We start from the raw sequence: 15,268 nt of genomic DNA, 5'->3' as shown, positions 1-15,268 counted from the left end.
TCAGCAGTAAATCACCTGTCTATGCAGACGACCTGAAGCTTCTTGGAATAACCTTGTCCTGTGAAGATCATGTCCTTTTACAATTAATCTTTGACTGCTTTGTCAAATTACAAAGAGCCACATCATTCCCTTTGGCAAACTTAATCCTTGTTGCTCTTTATTTTTTCTTAGGCCCCCCACTCTTGCCTGTAAATAATGAGCAAGATCTTGGTGTCACTATTGACAATGAACTAAAATTCATTACTCTTGCTAAGAGATACACTGCTGGTGGTTGTTCAACTATGGTACAGTACTGATTAAGCACACTCTTTCCATTCATTCCCCTAAAGTCATCATTCTTCAATATAAGGGGCTTTTGTGTCCTAAGCTTGAAGCTGGAATGTCTCTTGCCTCCCCAAGACTTGTGCGTTCTTGAAGATGTGCAGAGACATGCCACCAAAGTAATATCTGGCATTCAGGAGCTTTCCTAGCCAGTAAGATTATCAAAGCTGAATCTCCCTACACTTGGTTACAGGAGAAACAGAGGGGACGCCATTTTAGCCTATAAGTTAGTGATGGCTAACACTCTCCCAGCATTATGGTCCTAACTCATGAACTAGAGGTCATCACCTGAACTTGTCAAGCAGATTACCATATCTAGAGTCTACACTCAATTCTTTTCATCACAAATTGCCAAGAGTTGGAACAAACTAATGAAATAGTTTCTGCTAACTCCATTTCTGTTTTTGAATGAAGGCTGGATGCTGAGTGGAAAAGATGATGAATCATTGCTTGGAGTCTGGCATTTGTTGTACTACAACTTAGAAATTTGGTAATAGCCATATGAATACTGCCAATTAGCATTTGTCCACTTCAGCTGCAACTGAGAAAAGTTTTGTTCATATGAAGTGGACACACAACCAGCAAGATTTCCTACAGGAGACTCAACACCCCACTTATCTTGCAGGAAATGTGATTTAAGGTATCATAATATTCATACATCAAAAAACTACTTTTTGTGATAGCTTGTGAGCCAACTTATATTTTTATACTCTCAGGCTTCTTGGATAAGAAACAGTATAATCATAGGCAGCATGCTAGCACTGCTTAAGTAAAGAATGATGTGGCCACAATGTGTTTTTTTTTCTTTGACAGGCACTTTGTATTGAAGGAGTTGTCATAGAAACTTCAAAAAGGGCTCATTTGATTGGAAATTGGGGTGGCTAATGCTTTTTTTAATAGTCAAAAGTGGTTGGAGAGCAACTAGCCCCCCTCCTCCCACACCCATCATTCCCCCAAACACGTCCAATTAAAATTTCGAGATAGCCATTTTGTTCAGCATATTTGACTTCTGGATAGAAAATATTTTTTTTTAGGAAGACTTTCCCCCACAACCCTTGGGGCAAGGGTTTTAAGTTATGTCCTGGGGGCATATAAGGTTTTTATAGAAGGCATTGTTGTAGAAACTTCAAAACAGGCTCATTTGATTGGAAATTCAAAGGGATAGTACCCTTTTTAATAGTTAAAAGTGTGGTTGGAGGGTAACTAGCCCCACGCCCATCATTCCCCCAATCACATCCAATCAAAATTTTGAGATAGCCATTTTGTTCAGCGTAGTTGATTTCCAGATAGAAAATATGTATTTGAGGAGGACACTCCACCACTACCCTCAGGGCAAGGGTTTTAAGTTATGCCCTGGGGGCATATAAGGTTTTTATTGAACATTTTGTTGTAGAAACTTCAAAAAAGGCTCATTCAATTGGAATTCACAGAGCTAGTGCCCTTTTGAATAGTTGAAAGTGATTGGAGGTCAACTAGCGTTGACCTCTGTTGACAAGTGATTGGATCCAATCAAAATTTTGAGATAGCCATTTTATTCAACGTAGTTTTAAGTTCTGCAAATTAGGTTTTTGAGGATAACAACCCCCTCACAGCCCTCAGGGCAAGGGTTGTAAGTTGTGCCCTGGCGGCATATAAAGTTTTTATAGAACGCATTATCATAGAAACTTCAAAAAGGGCTCATTCAATTAGAAATTGAAATGGCTAGTGCCCTTTTTAATAGTCGAAAGTGATTGGAAGGCAACTAACAACGCTTCCATACACACCATTTCCTAAAAGACATCCAATCAAAATTTTGAGATAGCCGTTTTGTTCCACACAGTTTCAAGTTCAGGAAATTATACCTTTGCACAGGGCACTCCCTCCAAAATTATGCCCTGGGCATATAAGTTTTATTGAAATCTTTGTTGTATAAACTTGAAAAAGGGCTCATTTGATTGGAAATTCAAAGGTCTAGTGCCCTTTTTAATAGTCAAAAATGATTTGAGGGCAACTAACCCCCCTATGTTGCCCACCTTTTCTCCAAACACATCCAATCAAAATTTTTAGATAGCCATTTTGTTCAGCATTGTTGATTTCCAGATAGAAATTATGTTTTTGAGGAGGACACTCCCCTACGGCCCTCAGGGCAAGGGTAGTGAGTTATGCCCTGGGGGCATATAAGGTTTTTATAGAACGCGTTGTTGTAGAAACTTCAAAAAGGGCTCATTGAATTGGAAATTGAAATGGCTAGTGTTCTTTTAATAGTCAAAAGCGATTGGAAAGTAACTAACACCCTTTCCATGCCCACCATTTCCCCAAACACGTCCAATCAAAATCTTTGAGATATCCATTTTGTTCCACACAGTTTAAAGTTCAGGAAATTATATCTTTGAGCAGGACAATCCCCCCACAGTCTTCAGGGCAATGGTTATAAGTTATGCCCTGGGGGCACATAAGGTTTTTATTGAAATCTTTATCATATAAACTTGAAAAAGGGCTCATTCGTTTGGAAATTCAAAGGGCTAGTGCCCTTTTTAATAGTCGAAAGTTTTGGAAATTAGGTCTTTAAGGATGACAGCCCATCCCCCCCCCACAACCCTCAGGGTAAGGGTTGTTAGTTATGCCTTGGGAGCATGTAAGGTTTTTATAGAATAGGTTTTATAGAAAGCAATGTTGTACAAACATCAAAAATGGCTCATTCAGTTAAAAATTGAAAGGGCTAGTACCCTTTTAATAGTCGAAAGTGATTGAAGTGCAGCCAACCCCCCTCTAATGCTCACCATTTCTCCAAACACATCCAATCAAAATTTTCAGATATACATTTGTTCAACGTAGTCAAAAGTTCTGGAAATTAGGTCTTTTAGGATGATAACCCCCCTCAGAGCCCTCAGTTCAAGGGTTGTAAGTTATACCCTGGGGGAATATAAGGTTTATATATAAAGTTGTTGTAAAAATTTCAAAAAGGGCTCATTTGTTTGTAAATTGAAATGGCCCTTTTTAATAGTCAAAAGTGAGTGGAGAGTAATTGACCCCCCTCTCACGCCCACCATTTCCCCAAACACATTCAATCAATGTTTAGAGATAGCCATTTTGTTCAACGTAGATGAAAGTTCTGGAAATTATGTGTTTATGGATGACAAACTCCCCAGAGTCCCCAGGGCAAAGGTTGTAAGTTAAGATTAAACCAAAATGCACTGTGTTAATGCTAATTCTCAATAAGGCATCTCAGCAGTATCCCAAGAAGGACTGAGGGTATTATATTCAAACTTTTGGGGCTACTTCTGCTCTTAAAATTTAACCAAATCAAAATAGCATAAGTGAATGCAAGCTATTCAAAGAAAGTAAACAGATTTTTTTGCAAATGATATCAAGTTTACTATTTCAGGTCAACTAGAGAAGGAATGAAACTAAATTAAACACTACTATTTGTGTCCAGATTTTTAAAAGGATGTATTTATTAAAAATTGCTAAAAAAAATTTCTCCAGCATACAAATAGCAGGCGAAACTATAAAGTCTTAAAAAAAAGATTTAAACTATTATTTTCTTTTTCCCTGACAAAGTCTATGTCAATATAAAATGAACAGAAATAAATTAAAAAAACTTTTTCCACAAAATAAGTTTTTCAAAGAAAAGTAAAGATCTCCATTAAACCAAAAATGAGCAAAAATAAAATCAAGTAATCTACCAAGCATGAAACTACCGCAAATCAGCATCAATAAGTAAATGAAACCGAAAACGAACAGAAATTACAATAAATAACCATGTCAAACTCAAAACAAGCAGAAATTAATATGAGTAGAAATTAACATAAGAACAATATTGGCACAATGTATCATATATTATTTTTTTTTACTTTAGAGCAGGCCACTTCATATGGAAGGGTTCGTCATAGAGACTTCAAAAGGGGCTCATTCGATTGTAAATCGAGAGTTCTAAGGCCCTTTTTAATAGTCGAAAGTGATTGGAGGGTAACTAGCCCCCCATGCCAATTATTCCCCCAAACATATCCAATCAAAATTTTAAGATAACTATTTTGTTAAACGTAGTTGATTTCCAGATAGAAAATGTGTTTTTGAGGAGGATACTCCACCGCAACTCTCAGGGCAAGGGTTTTAAGTTATGCACTGGGGGCATATAAGGTTTTTATAGAAGGCGTTGTCGTAGAAACTTCAAAATAGGCTCATTCGATTGGAAATTCGAAGGGCTAGTACTCTTTTTAATAGTCAAAAGTGATTGGAGGGCAACTAGCCCCCCCCCCTCCCATGCCCATCATTCCCCCTAACACATCCAATTAAAGTTTTGAGATAGCCATTTTATTCAGCATAGTTGATTTCCACATAGAAATTATGTTTTTGAGAAGGATACTCCGCCACAACCCTCAGGGCAAGGGTTTTAAGTTATGCCCTGGGGGCATATAAGGTTTTTATAGAACGCATCATCATAGAAACTTCAAAGAAAGGCTCATTCAATTGGAAATTCAAAGGGCTAGTGCCCTTTTGCATAGTCCAAAGTGATTGGAGGGCAACTAGCCCCCCCCACGTCCATTATTCCCCTCAAACATATCCAGTCAAAATTTTGAGATAGCTATTTTGTTCAGCATAGTTGATTTCCAGATAGAAAATATGTTTTTGAGAAGGACACTCCCCCACTACCCTCAGGGCAAGGGTTTTAAGTTATGTCCTGGGGGAATATAAGGTTTTTTTTATAGAATGTGTTGTCATAGAAACTTCAAAAAAGGCTCATTCGATTGAAAATTCAAAGGGCTAGTGCCTTTTTGAATAGTCAAAAGGGATTGGAGGGCAACTAGCCCACCCCCCACACCTATTATTCCCCAAAACACATCCAATCAAAATTTTTAGATAGCCATTTTGTTCAGCGTTGTTGATTTCTAGATAGAAAATATGTTTTTGAGGAGGACACTCCCCCACAACCCTCAGGGCAAGGGTTTTAAGTTATGCCCTGGGGGCATATAAAGTTTTTATAGGACGCTTTATCATTGAAACTTCAAGAAAGGCTCATTTGATTGGAAATTCAAAGGGCTAGTGCCCTTTTGAATAGTCGAAAGTGATTGGAGGGCAACTTGCCCCCCCCTCCACGCCCATCATTTTCTCAAACACATCTAATCAAAATTTTGAGATAGCCATGTTGTTCAGCATAGTTCATTTCCAGATAGAAAATATGTTTTTGAAGCCAATCCTACCCCAAGCCTCCTTCCCATCAGCCCTAACCAAAGAACCTAGGGAAACTCTCAGAAAATTACCCACCAAACTATCAACTCCAGAAAACACTTTAACTTGCCCCACTTTAAACTCCTTAAGCAATCAAACCATCCAATTTCAAACTCTGGAGTCATTCAAGCATGGTGTGGACAGGGACTGGGAGCAGAGGGGGTGGTGTCTACACTGGGATGCCCCAGAGTCCTCAACTTAAGTTGAGGACTCTGAATTCATCACTGGCAAGCATACCACAAAGAGCCATTCTTCCACACCTCCATAGTGGAATTTAAGGTGATGGAATTTCTCCCCCCAATCATGATGCATTGTACATTTTGTTTTTTCATTGACAGTAAAAGACAACAACAACAAAAACAAACTTGAGCAAAAAATAAATACAAAATCTGTTCTTTTCATTTGCTGTGCACAAAACTCATTTGTGGAGAGGCAGAGGAGTAAGTCTCACAGTGGGGGAATGGGGTGGCCGGGGGCTTTGAACCTTACTCTTCCCAGGTTGTAAGATATTATCTGTGTTTTTATATTGTTTACTGTTTTTTTTGTACTCTTATTCCAGTAATGTTGCATTCATTACAAAAGAAATTCCTGTATATGTGCCTGGTCCTAAAACTGCTTTACACAATTGTCAATGAACCCCCTCCTCCCGCTTATATTGGAATTTAGCATGTCCTTGATTACAAATCCTCCTTTCCATGCTTTCACCCTTCTAACTTGTTATGTACATTTTCCATCAAGGGTGTTTACATTTTAAGTAGACACTACAAAAGGGCTGCAGATAAGCATCCCTTACTTGTTGAATCCTAGCGTCAAATTGTTTTGCACTTGCTTTATTTTCGTTTTATAAAACATCCTAAGTATATGTATGTAAAACATACATATCTGTAAAACATGTAAACATACTTACATGTATACATATCTGTAAAAATCACATGTATACATATCTGTGCATACAATATATGTTTACAATTAAAATATGGTTTTTTGGTCATATTTTACTTTTGGTGCTGAATAGGAGCTTGATTTTGGGTAAACATTTGCTGAATTTGAAAAAAATGTTGTTGTTTGTCACCTGACAATGGTTGTTGAAAGATCCAGCAGGAGTCTGATCTGTTAGAATCTCCAAAAGATTATGGTACTGTGAGAAAACACCCTTGTTGGTTTGTCTAAAACACATTATTGCTTTTGAATGTAGAATGAATTCTGGGAAGTCAAATTTGACAAACTTCATACTCAAGAATAAGTTAGGCATGGTTTTCATGTTAAAACACATTGGTAAAGATTTTTTAGAAATTTAAAATTTGGATTGTTTGTGCATTTCACTAAATTTCAGTACTGTAGCCTGTCTTCTTAGCCAATTGTTAAAGTTTTTTCTTGAGTTACTATATTTGGGAAACAAAACCCTTGCATGCTATGTAATTTTTTTTTTTTTTTTTTTTAGGTAGGTGTCCGAGGCAAAGATGTTGTGGTACTTGGGGTTGAGAAAAAGTCAGTTGCTAAACTTCAAGAAGACAGGACCATGCGAAAAGTGTGTTTAATTGATGAACATGTAGTTCTTGCTTTTGCAGGTATGGTTATTCTCTGTTGCCAGTTGACATAATGCTTGGCTCTTAAAAGAGTTTGTAATGGTGTTGCTACTTTTCTTTTTTCTTTCCCTTTTCCCACATTTTATTTTGTGTGTGTATTTTGTTTTGCTGTCTTTTTCTCTCTTCTATTACAGCTAATTTGTCAACTATTATGTCTATATTGAAATAGTTTCAAAATACCATAATTTATTTGGTTTTACCACCAGAAAATTCCGTCTGGGTTTTTTAAAGAAGGCTTCAGGAAAGAGAAATCCACCTTTGGGGCATTAGAACAAGGAATTTCCTGATATTAAATTTTTGTACTGCAGTTAGAATAGCTTCTGAGCCTGAGCTTTACTTTCATTTGTTCCAGACTTTCATTTTGTTTAGAATTTGGGTTGCTTATGTCTTCCCATGACTGCTGCTACAGGTTTGGTGGTTTTTAAGTGCTGTCAATCTATGCCTAAAAATTTTTCCTACAAATCTTAAAATAAAACAGTGTATTTGAAAGCAAAATAGTCAATCGGATGTTGATGTAAAAGAGACCAATATAGAGTGTAACATAGTTTCAAAACAGTTTTGTATTTTCTTTCACCTGATCCTGTTGTCATATGAACTCTGATAAATGAGATTGCTAATGGTGTTTGGCGCATCTATTAACGAAAGCTTCTCCGGTTTCGCAATACAAAGACGGGGTTAAGACACCGCGAATCTTCACGAAAAACAAACGTTTTCAAAACCATCCAAGTCTTCTCACATGGCCGAATCAAATCAGTTTCTGTTTCGTGGTGCACGGGGTTAAACGCATAGACACTATCCAAGGTAGTTTCTTAGGTTTTAATTCAACATATAAAACATTTTTTATTTAGTAAAGAAAAAAATGAGTTTATAGTTTTGTTTATGTATGAGCCTGGTGTTTAGTAGGCCAGATAATTATTTGTATTTTAATGGTTTAGCTGTGGTAAATCCAGTATTTTGGTATGGATAATACCTTTCATAAGTTTATATTTACAAATTACATAAGGTCATAACAGCTGGGCCGTATAGACCATTATTACATAAGGTCATAACGCCTAGGGCGTATAGGCCGTCATTACATAAGGTCATAACGCCTAGGGCGTACAGGCCGTCATTACATAAGGTCATAACGCCTAGGGCGTATAGGCCGTCATTACATAAGGTCATAACGTCTAGGGCGTATATGCCGTCATTACATAAGGTCATAACGCCTAAGGCCTACAGGCCGTCATTACATAAGGTCATAACGCCTAGGGTGTGTAGGCCGTCATTCCATAAGGTCATAACGCCTAGGGTGTACAGATCACCATTACACAAGGTCATAACGCCTACCGAGTATAGTCCTCCTGGCAAGGGATAAGTTGGTCTGAAGATTGCAGCTCAGATTAGTCCCAGCATCTAATTATAAAGATTTTATAGTTGGATAAAATTATGTGTTTATAATATTGTAATTGTTTAAATAAGTTAAAAAAAATAAAAAAAATATGAAGTCACAGATTGTTTGTTAAACAAAATAATGGAAGATCCTTTTCCGAGCGTGACTACACCTCCAGCACTAACATGGGCGAGGGCCCCTCAACAATGGCCTCGAGAGACCGAGAAGATACAGGTGATGGCAATTATGAGACTGAGGACAATGATTCCTTGCATTTCGATGACGAGCAGTCGATGGTAGACACCGATCCCGGAACAGATGGCAAGGTCTCCTTGGCAGAGTCGCTGGACCTTGTATACGAAGTACTGGGTGACACCATTTGCCCCAGGACTACCATTACCGTCCAACAGCCACGCTCGGTGGCACAGCTGGTTTTGGCAATTGAGCCATTCAAGAGAAAACAGCTTATCACGTTACCTTTCTCCCCAATGCTGAAAAACTTCATCAAGTAGCGCTCAGAAGAACTGCAGTCAACAACAAAGAATAAGTCATTCTCAGAACATGGTACTTTCTTTGATCCTCTTGACATACCGGGCCGAGCGAAAGCTTACAAATGTCACGACACATATTTGGCTTCACAGGCGCCACGCATCAATCCAGAGTTCAGTTGTTGTCACCAACTGGACAAGTAGAGGACAGAAATTTCATATCGGTCGACAGAAAGTCATTCTTGGCCTTAGAGTCTTCCACCCGAGCAGCTATGAGCATGATGTCATGCAGTGACCTCATTTTAGGTACTGTCATAAAAACGTTAAAAGCAGAGAATGTCTCTCCTGACACTATACAAAAACTGATGAAGCTCATGGAATCTATCAATAGATGTCAGCAACACCTTTCAAATATTCTTTCTAGAATATGCTCAAATTTGATTCTCATGAGAAGGGATAACGTCTTGAAATCAATCCCTAACTTGGCTCAAGAGATTAGGAATGAATTGAGGTTATCATCTCTGGAAAGTGAGTTCCCATTTTCCGCCGACTTCAAGGACCTGGCTCAAAGAATGAGGCCATACAGGGTTGAAAGTAGGCAGTTTTCCAACCCTCGTTCAACAGCTCAGTCTAAGTGGCCAGTAAAGAGAGAGTATGAACTGCAACGGGACCGACGAGACTTTCGTGGCCCAATCCAAAAGAAGCCAAGATATGAAGAAAAACAGCCATTTCGTTTCCAGCAAGGAAGGGAAGGCTTTACCTTCTTCTTCTATTTAACAGCAGGCGGGCTTTTCAGTATAACTATTTAGCCCTTTTCCTTTTGCTTCACTCTGTGGGCTACAGAGCTACTGGCTTGATTGCCTCATATTTATTAGATATATTCAGATATCTTTCAGCAGATCTTTCGACTCTAGGAGTTCAAATATAAGATGATAGATGTCAATTTCTATGCTCTGTGTGCAGGTACAGTTGGCTAGGCTCTTGGCTGATAGTGGGATTTTGTGGTGTTTGAAGTATTTTAACAGTTTACAAAGCAAGGTATGTTGTGCAGACGTCAGCATATTACATTCAAATATGCAATGGTCAATTGTTTCAATGGCCAATGGTCTATGGTTTCAATGGTCAATGGCCACTTGAATTAGAAAGCTTTACCAACAAAAAAGGTCGTACCTTCTTCTTCTTCTTCTAATTCGCTGCAGGCGGGCTATTCAGTTGATACTATTTAGCCCTTTTCTTTTTGCTTCACTCTGTGGGCTACAGAGCTACTGTCTTGGTTGTCTCATATTTATTAGATATTCTCAGATATCTTTCAGTAGATCTTTTGACTCAAGGAGTTCAAATATAAGATGATAGATATCGATTTCTGTGCTCTGTGTGCAGGTATAATTGGCTAGACTCTTGGCTGAGAATGCGATTTAGTGGTGTTTGAAGCATTTTAACAGTTTATAAAGCAAGGTATGTTGTGCAGACGTCAGCATATTACATTCAAATAGGCAATGGTCAATTGTTTCATTATTCATATTACAATGCCTGCAAAGAGGAGACAGGGGAATTGAACCACTTGAATTAGAAAACTTATATGAGAATGCAAGGAAATTTAGTCCTTTTGTTCCAGAACGAATTCTATGATAAATTTTAGAAAGAAACTTATTGGGGAAGGTGGAAAGGATAGGATTAATCTTATTAAAATTAATATCTGATAGCCTCCATTGGTAAATATCTCTAATTGGGATTGGTCTCCCACTTGGCTGGTCAATATTTATAGCATTTTTTTCTATTTCATCAACCTGATGATTACCACTTATACCAGAGTGGCTTGGAATATACTGAAAATATGTTCTTATGCCACTTGAAGCAATATTATCTATTGTACTAAGACAACGATAAGTGTCGATTTCCAACTTATACTGAGGAGCTGAGACTAGCAACTCAAAGCTTGATAGAGAGTTGGAATATATGATATTTTTATTTGAATCTGCAATCAAAGGTTGGTTTTCCTTAATGTGTTCTAATGCCATGATTATGGCATTTAACTCAGCAGACATTATAGATAAATTGTTATATAATCTCTCGCCCATTGCAATTTTCAGGTGAGGAAGGAAAACACCACTTGCAACCTTCTCATTCATTTTTGACCCATCAACAAATACTTTGGAAGTGATTTTTATAGGTAATTGTATTAAGTTCTGCAAATTTTTTCTGGACAAAAGCAATGGGGGTTAAATCTTTATTCCACTTTAAGAACTCCTTATTTATTATGGGACTTGGCCAATTCCATGGGGGGATCGGGGAAAGTGGGTGCAATAGACTTTGCTGGTATGGGGAACTTCTTCTGAATATTGGCATACTCATCTGCAATGCCTCTATACATGGCTGGATTTCTTAACCAATTATGTAGTGTGTGTGAGCTATTTGATTCAATTTTTGTATGATATTTTGTCAAGAGAAAGCTACGTCTCTCCCTTATTGTTGTTAATCCACTCCATAAGCAGAAACTTGGTGCTTGTGGGTTTCCTAAGACCAGATATGAGACGTATTATATCATTTTGTGTTGTTTCAATTTTTTGCATCAGGGTCTTTGCACATGAACCATAGACGATGAGCCCATAGTCAATATGGGGTCTTATATGTGATTTATAAAACTGGAGTAAGGTTTTCTCCTTACAGCCCCAGGGTGTGGAAAGAAGTCTTTTTAGTATATTTGCTTTTCTATAGCATTTTTTTATTGTGTCTGAAATATGGAGGTGAAAATTCAGTTTTTGGTCGAGCATGAGACCTAGGTAATTAATATGATAATCTTCTGGAATAGTTGTTTTATTTAGGGTTAGTTTTGCATTAACATGGTTTCGCTTTCGATGAAATTGAATTATTTTGGACTTGGTGGGTGCAATGGGTAAATCTGAATGTTGAGCGAATTTTTCAAACTGGAAAAGTGACTTTTGCAGATTTGACTGTGCTATCTGGAAGGTGTTGCCAGATGACCATAGCACCAGATCATCAGAATATTGTAGATTCGTGTGGGTTAGGCTCATGTCCCACAGATATAGAACAAATGGGAAGGAACTGAGGACAGCTCCTTGAGGTCGGCCTTTGGTTCTCTAATGTTGGTATGAAGAGGCTGAACCAACACAAACGATGAAACTTCGCACTTCTATGAAGGGATTAATAAAGGATACTAGCTTAGGGGTACTCCAAGGTTTGCAAGTTTGTTTAAAAGGATTTGCTGGTTCACATTGTCATATGCCCCTTCAAAATCTAGGAAAGCTGCAACTAGGACATTATTTTTTAGAAAGATTCTTTATTGCATTTGTTAGCAAAATGAAAGCATCTGTTGAGGAGTGGTGTTTCTTGAATCCAGTTTGAGTGTGAGGGATCATATTATTTTTTTCAACAAACCAGAGGAGTCTGTGATAGATCATTTTCTCCATTATTTTCCCCATCACAGGAGTAATCATTATGGGCCTATAAGATTCAGAGTTATCTTTGGGTTTATTTTTCTTTATAATTGGTAGGAGGGACGAACATTTCTATATATTGGGGAACATAGAAGATGCCCAAGCGTGATTATAACAATTTAGCAGTTCTTGTTTGTATGAAGGTGTGAGATTCTTTATCCATGTAGGGTGTATATTGTAATGGATGCCGCTAGTTTTGGTCCTAATATGATATATTGCCTTATTCAATTCCTGGATTGGAAATGGATTAGTTATGTACTCGGATCCTTGGCGTGGTTAGTAACTTGGGTTCATAGGAATTGGGGACAGTTTGCTTTGATTATTTGATGTTAGCTTATTCACAAAAAGAGTTACAAAAAGCTTAGCTTTTTCATTATCATTGTCATAATGGGTATTATTATGTATAAGCTCATACAGGAGTGGGTTGGGGGAAGCCTTTTTCCCACAAATGTAGCTTATGACTTTATTTATAATTGGCTCGTGTGTTTCTCTGGAGAGATTATTTGCAAAATTATTCCAGTAGTTATATTTAGCATCTATTATAGTCCTTTTTGGATTAGATTCTGTTTGTAATTTTTTTAGATATGTAGTTGGTGATGTTTTTTTATGAATTCTGCCCTAGCTGCCTTTTTTATTCTCTATCTATTTAGGCACTCATTTGTCCACCATGTCTTAGGAATTTGTTTAGGGAATGTTTTCTTAGGTGTTGTCCTGGGGATAGCATAATTAGCTGTATTTATTAGTAAAGATGTCAAGGTTTCAGCATGTGTGTCAACTGTTGTGTTTGAAATGCATGAAATTTGGGTGAAACTTGTAATTTCATCATTTAGCTTATTTTGGAACATAGACGAAGTTGCTTTAGTGTTGATATATTTGGAGGTATGAGATAGAGTTTCAGCAGGTTCATTTAGGGAGCAAACTATAGCGAAGTGGTCATTGGATAGACTATCTATTTTATTTATGTAAATTTTGTTCAAAAAATTTAATGACACAATTAGTAGGTCAATTGTGGAGAATCTGCCACTTTTGGGGTTGAAATATGTATTCAGGTTTGGAGGGGTAGCAACAGCTAATTCATTATTATTAGAAGTCATATGCTCAATGAATTTACCAGCTTTATTTGCTGGTTTATTCCCCCACAAAAGGCTGTGGGCATTGAAATCTCCACAAATAATGATATTTTTGAAAATATTCGAATTATTTATAAAATTAAAGAAATCCATGGCATCTGTAGTTTGGCCATTAGGGTTATAAAACCTTTTTATGTAGGTTTTTAAATTATTCAGCCAAACACTGATACCAATTGCATCAACATCATTTGCAATATCTGGAAAATTGATGCCACAAAATTTTATATTATTTTTAACTAATAAAGCTACCCCACCTCCTTTTCTCTCTGAAGATCTATCCTTTCTGAGGATAGTATATCCCAGAGACTTAATTTGTTGATTTTGGGTTAAATGAGTTTCCTGGAGGCAAGCAATGTTAATGGAATTATTATTCATAAAAGATATTAGTTCATTTAGCTTGTTTTCTGTGATTGATCTTACATTCCATTGGAGTATTGATATATGTTGTGTTGTTGATTTATTCTCATATGACTGTGTATCAATGTTCAGCTTTGTTAAAAGTAAAGCAAGATCTTTTTTTGCTTGAATGAGCATATCATCAGGGATGTAGATTTTTGCCAATTCTGCATTGATTTTTGTGTTCTGTAGTTGATGTATGTACATGGCCGGAATTGCATTACAGTTTAGAATGAATAAGCATATATTTGTGGATTGCATTTTTGGTTTTGCATCCTGTTTGTTGGCGATGGGTCTATGTCCTATTAGTTGGTCTGGTATGTTTTTTCGTGGGAGAGAGGGCCAGGCGGACCTCATATCACTAGAAAAGGAGACTAGTTGGCTTGGATTTCTTCTGATAGGGATTTGAGCCAGGGGGGTTAGAAGATGGTGTTTTATACGGGATGCTTGATGCATTGGGGGCGTTTGACTTGGGGGTTTTGGTTGGTTTCATTACAGGCTTTATTTGGTATTGTTGGGCAGCATTTGCTTCCATTGCTGCAAAGGGGTATAGGATGGCCTTCACTTCAGCCCCAAAAACGGGAGAAAGAAAACAGTCAAATACTCAATGACTTGATCCTGGCGCCAACTGAAGATCCTCTTCTCGTAGGAAATCGTTTGTATCACTTTGTAGAGAACTGGAAGAGAACTGTAGAGACGACAAGTTCGTTCTGAACGTCATCAAAGAGGGCTACCGTCTGGACTTCAAAAAATACCCTACTCTAGGAAGCAACTCGATCAATGACTGAAATATGTCATGCAAATAGTTGCTAAGTTTGGAATTAGAGATTGGTGTATTTCTCGAGAAAGGCGTAATAGAGGAAGTCAAACTCAGTCGTCTCCAGGATTTTGCAGTCGGATTTTTCAGATTCCGAAAAAGGGAAACAAGGTTTGGTACCCAGTAATAGACTTATCTTGCCTAAACAAATTGTTGGACGTGACAACTTTCAAAATGGATAATCAGGCCACAATACTAACTGCGATAAAGGAATCAAATTGGGCAGCATCAATAGATTTGAAAGACGCCTACTGGCATATCGGCATTCACAAGAGGAAATATTTAAGGCTTACCTTCAGAAACCAAATCTATCAGTTCATAGTGCTCCCCTTTAGGCTAGAATCAAGTTCAACCGTTTTTGCCGCGTGATTGGTGTCATCGTGAGCTATTGCCACCTTCAAGCCATCCAACTGCATCCTTACACGGACGACTGGCTTCTGCACGACTGCCGAAATTCGGTAGTACAGAGCAATGTAAGGACCAGGATGATTCTCC

General features: G+C 37.7%; 2 protein-coding genes across 2 annotated transcripts in view; one reads left to right on the top strand and one right to left on the bottom strand.

Annotated features, from left to right (window-relative positions):
- Positions 1 to 15,268, top strand: part of Prosalpha4 (proteasome alpha4 subunit) — a 40,064-nt gene that overhangs the window by 7,232 nt on the left and 17,564 nt on the right. Inside the window, exon 2 of the mRNA XM_089095492.1 lies at positions 6,971 to 7,097. Within this exon, the coding sequence (XP_088951618.1) occupies positions 6,971 to 7,097 (127 nt within the window). The remainder of the gene's footprint in view (positions 1 to 6,970; positions 7,098 to 15,268) is intronic.
- Positions 1 to 15,268, bottom strand: part of Oseg6 (intraflagellar transport protein Oseg6) — a 51,938-nt gene that overhangs the window by 19,282 nt on the left and 17,388 nt on the right. The window lies entirely within an intron of this gene.

Source organism: Artemia sp. Qi Xiang Cuo, chromosome 10, assembly GCF_049724085.1.
Source record: "Artemia sp. Qi Xiang Cuo chromosome 10, ASM4972408v1, whole genome shotgun sequence".
Classification (NCBI taxonomy): domain Eukaryota; kingdom Metazoa; phylum Arthropoda; class Branchiopoda; order Anostraca; family Artemiidae; genus Artemia; species Artemia sp. Qi Xiang Cuo.
Note: the sequence above shows the minus strand (reverse complement) of the source record. Positions and strands in the feature narration are given on the sequence as shown.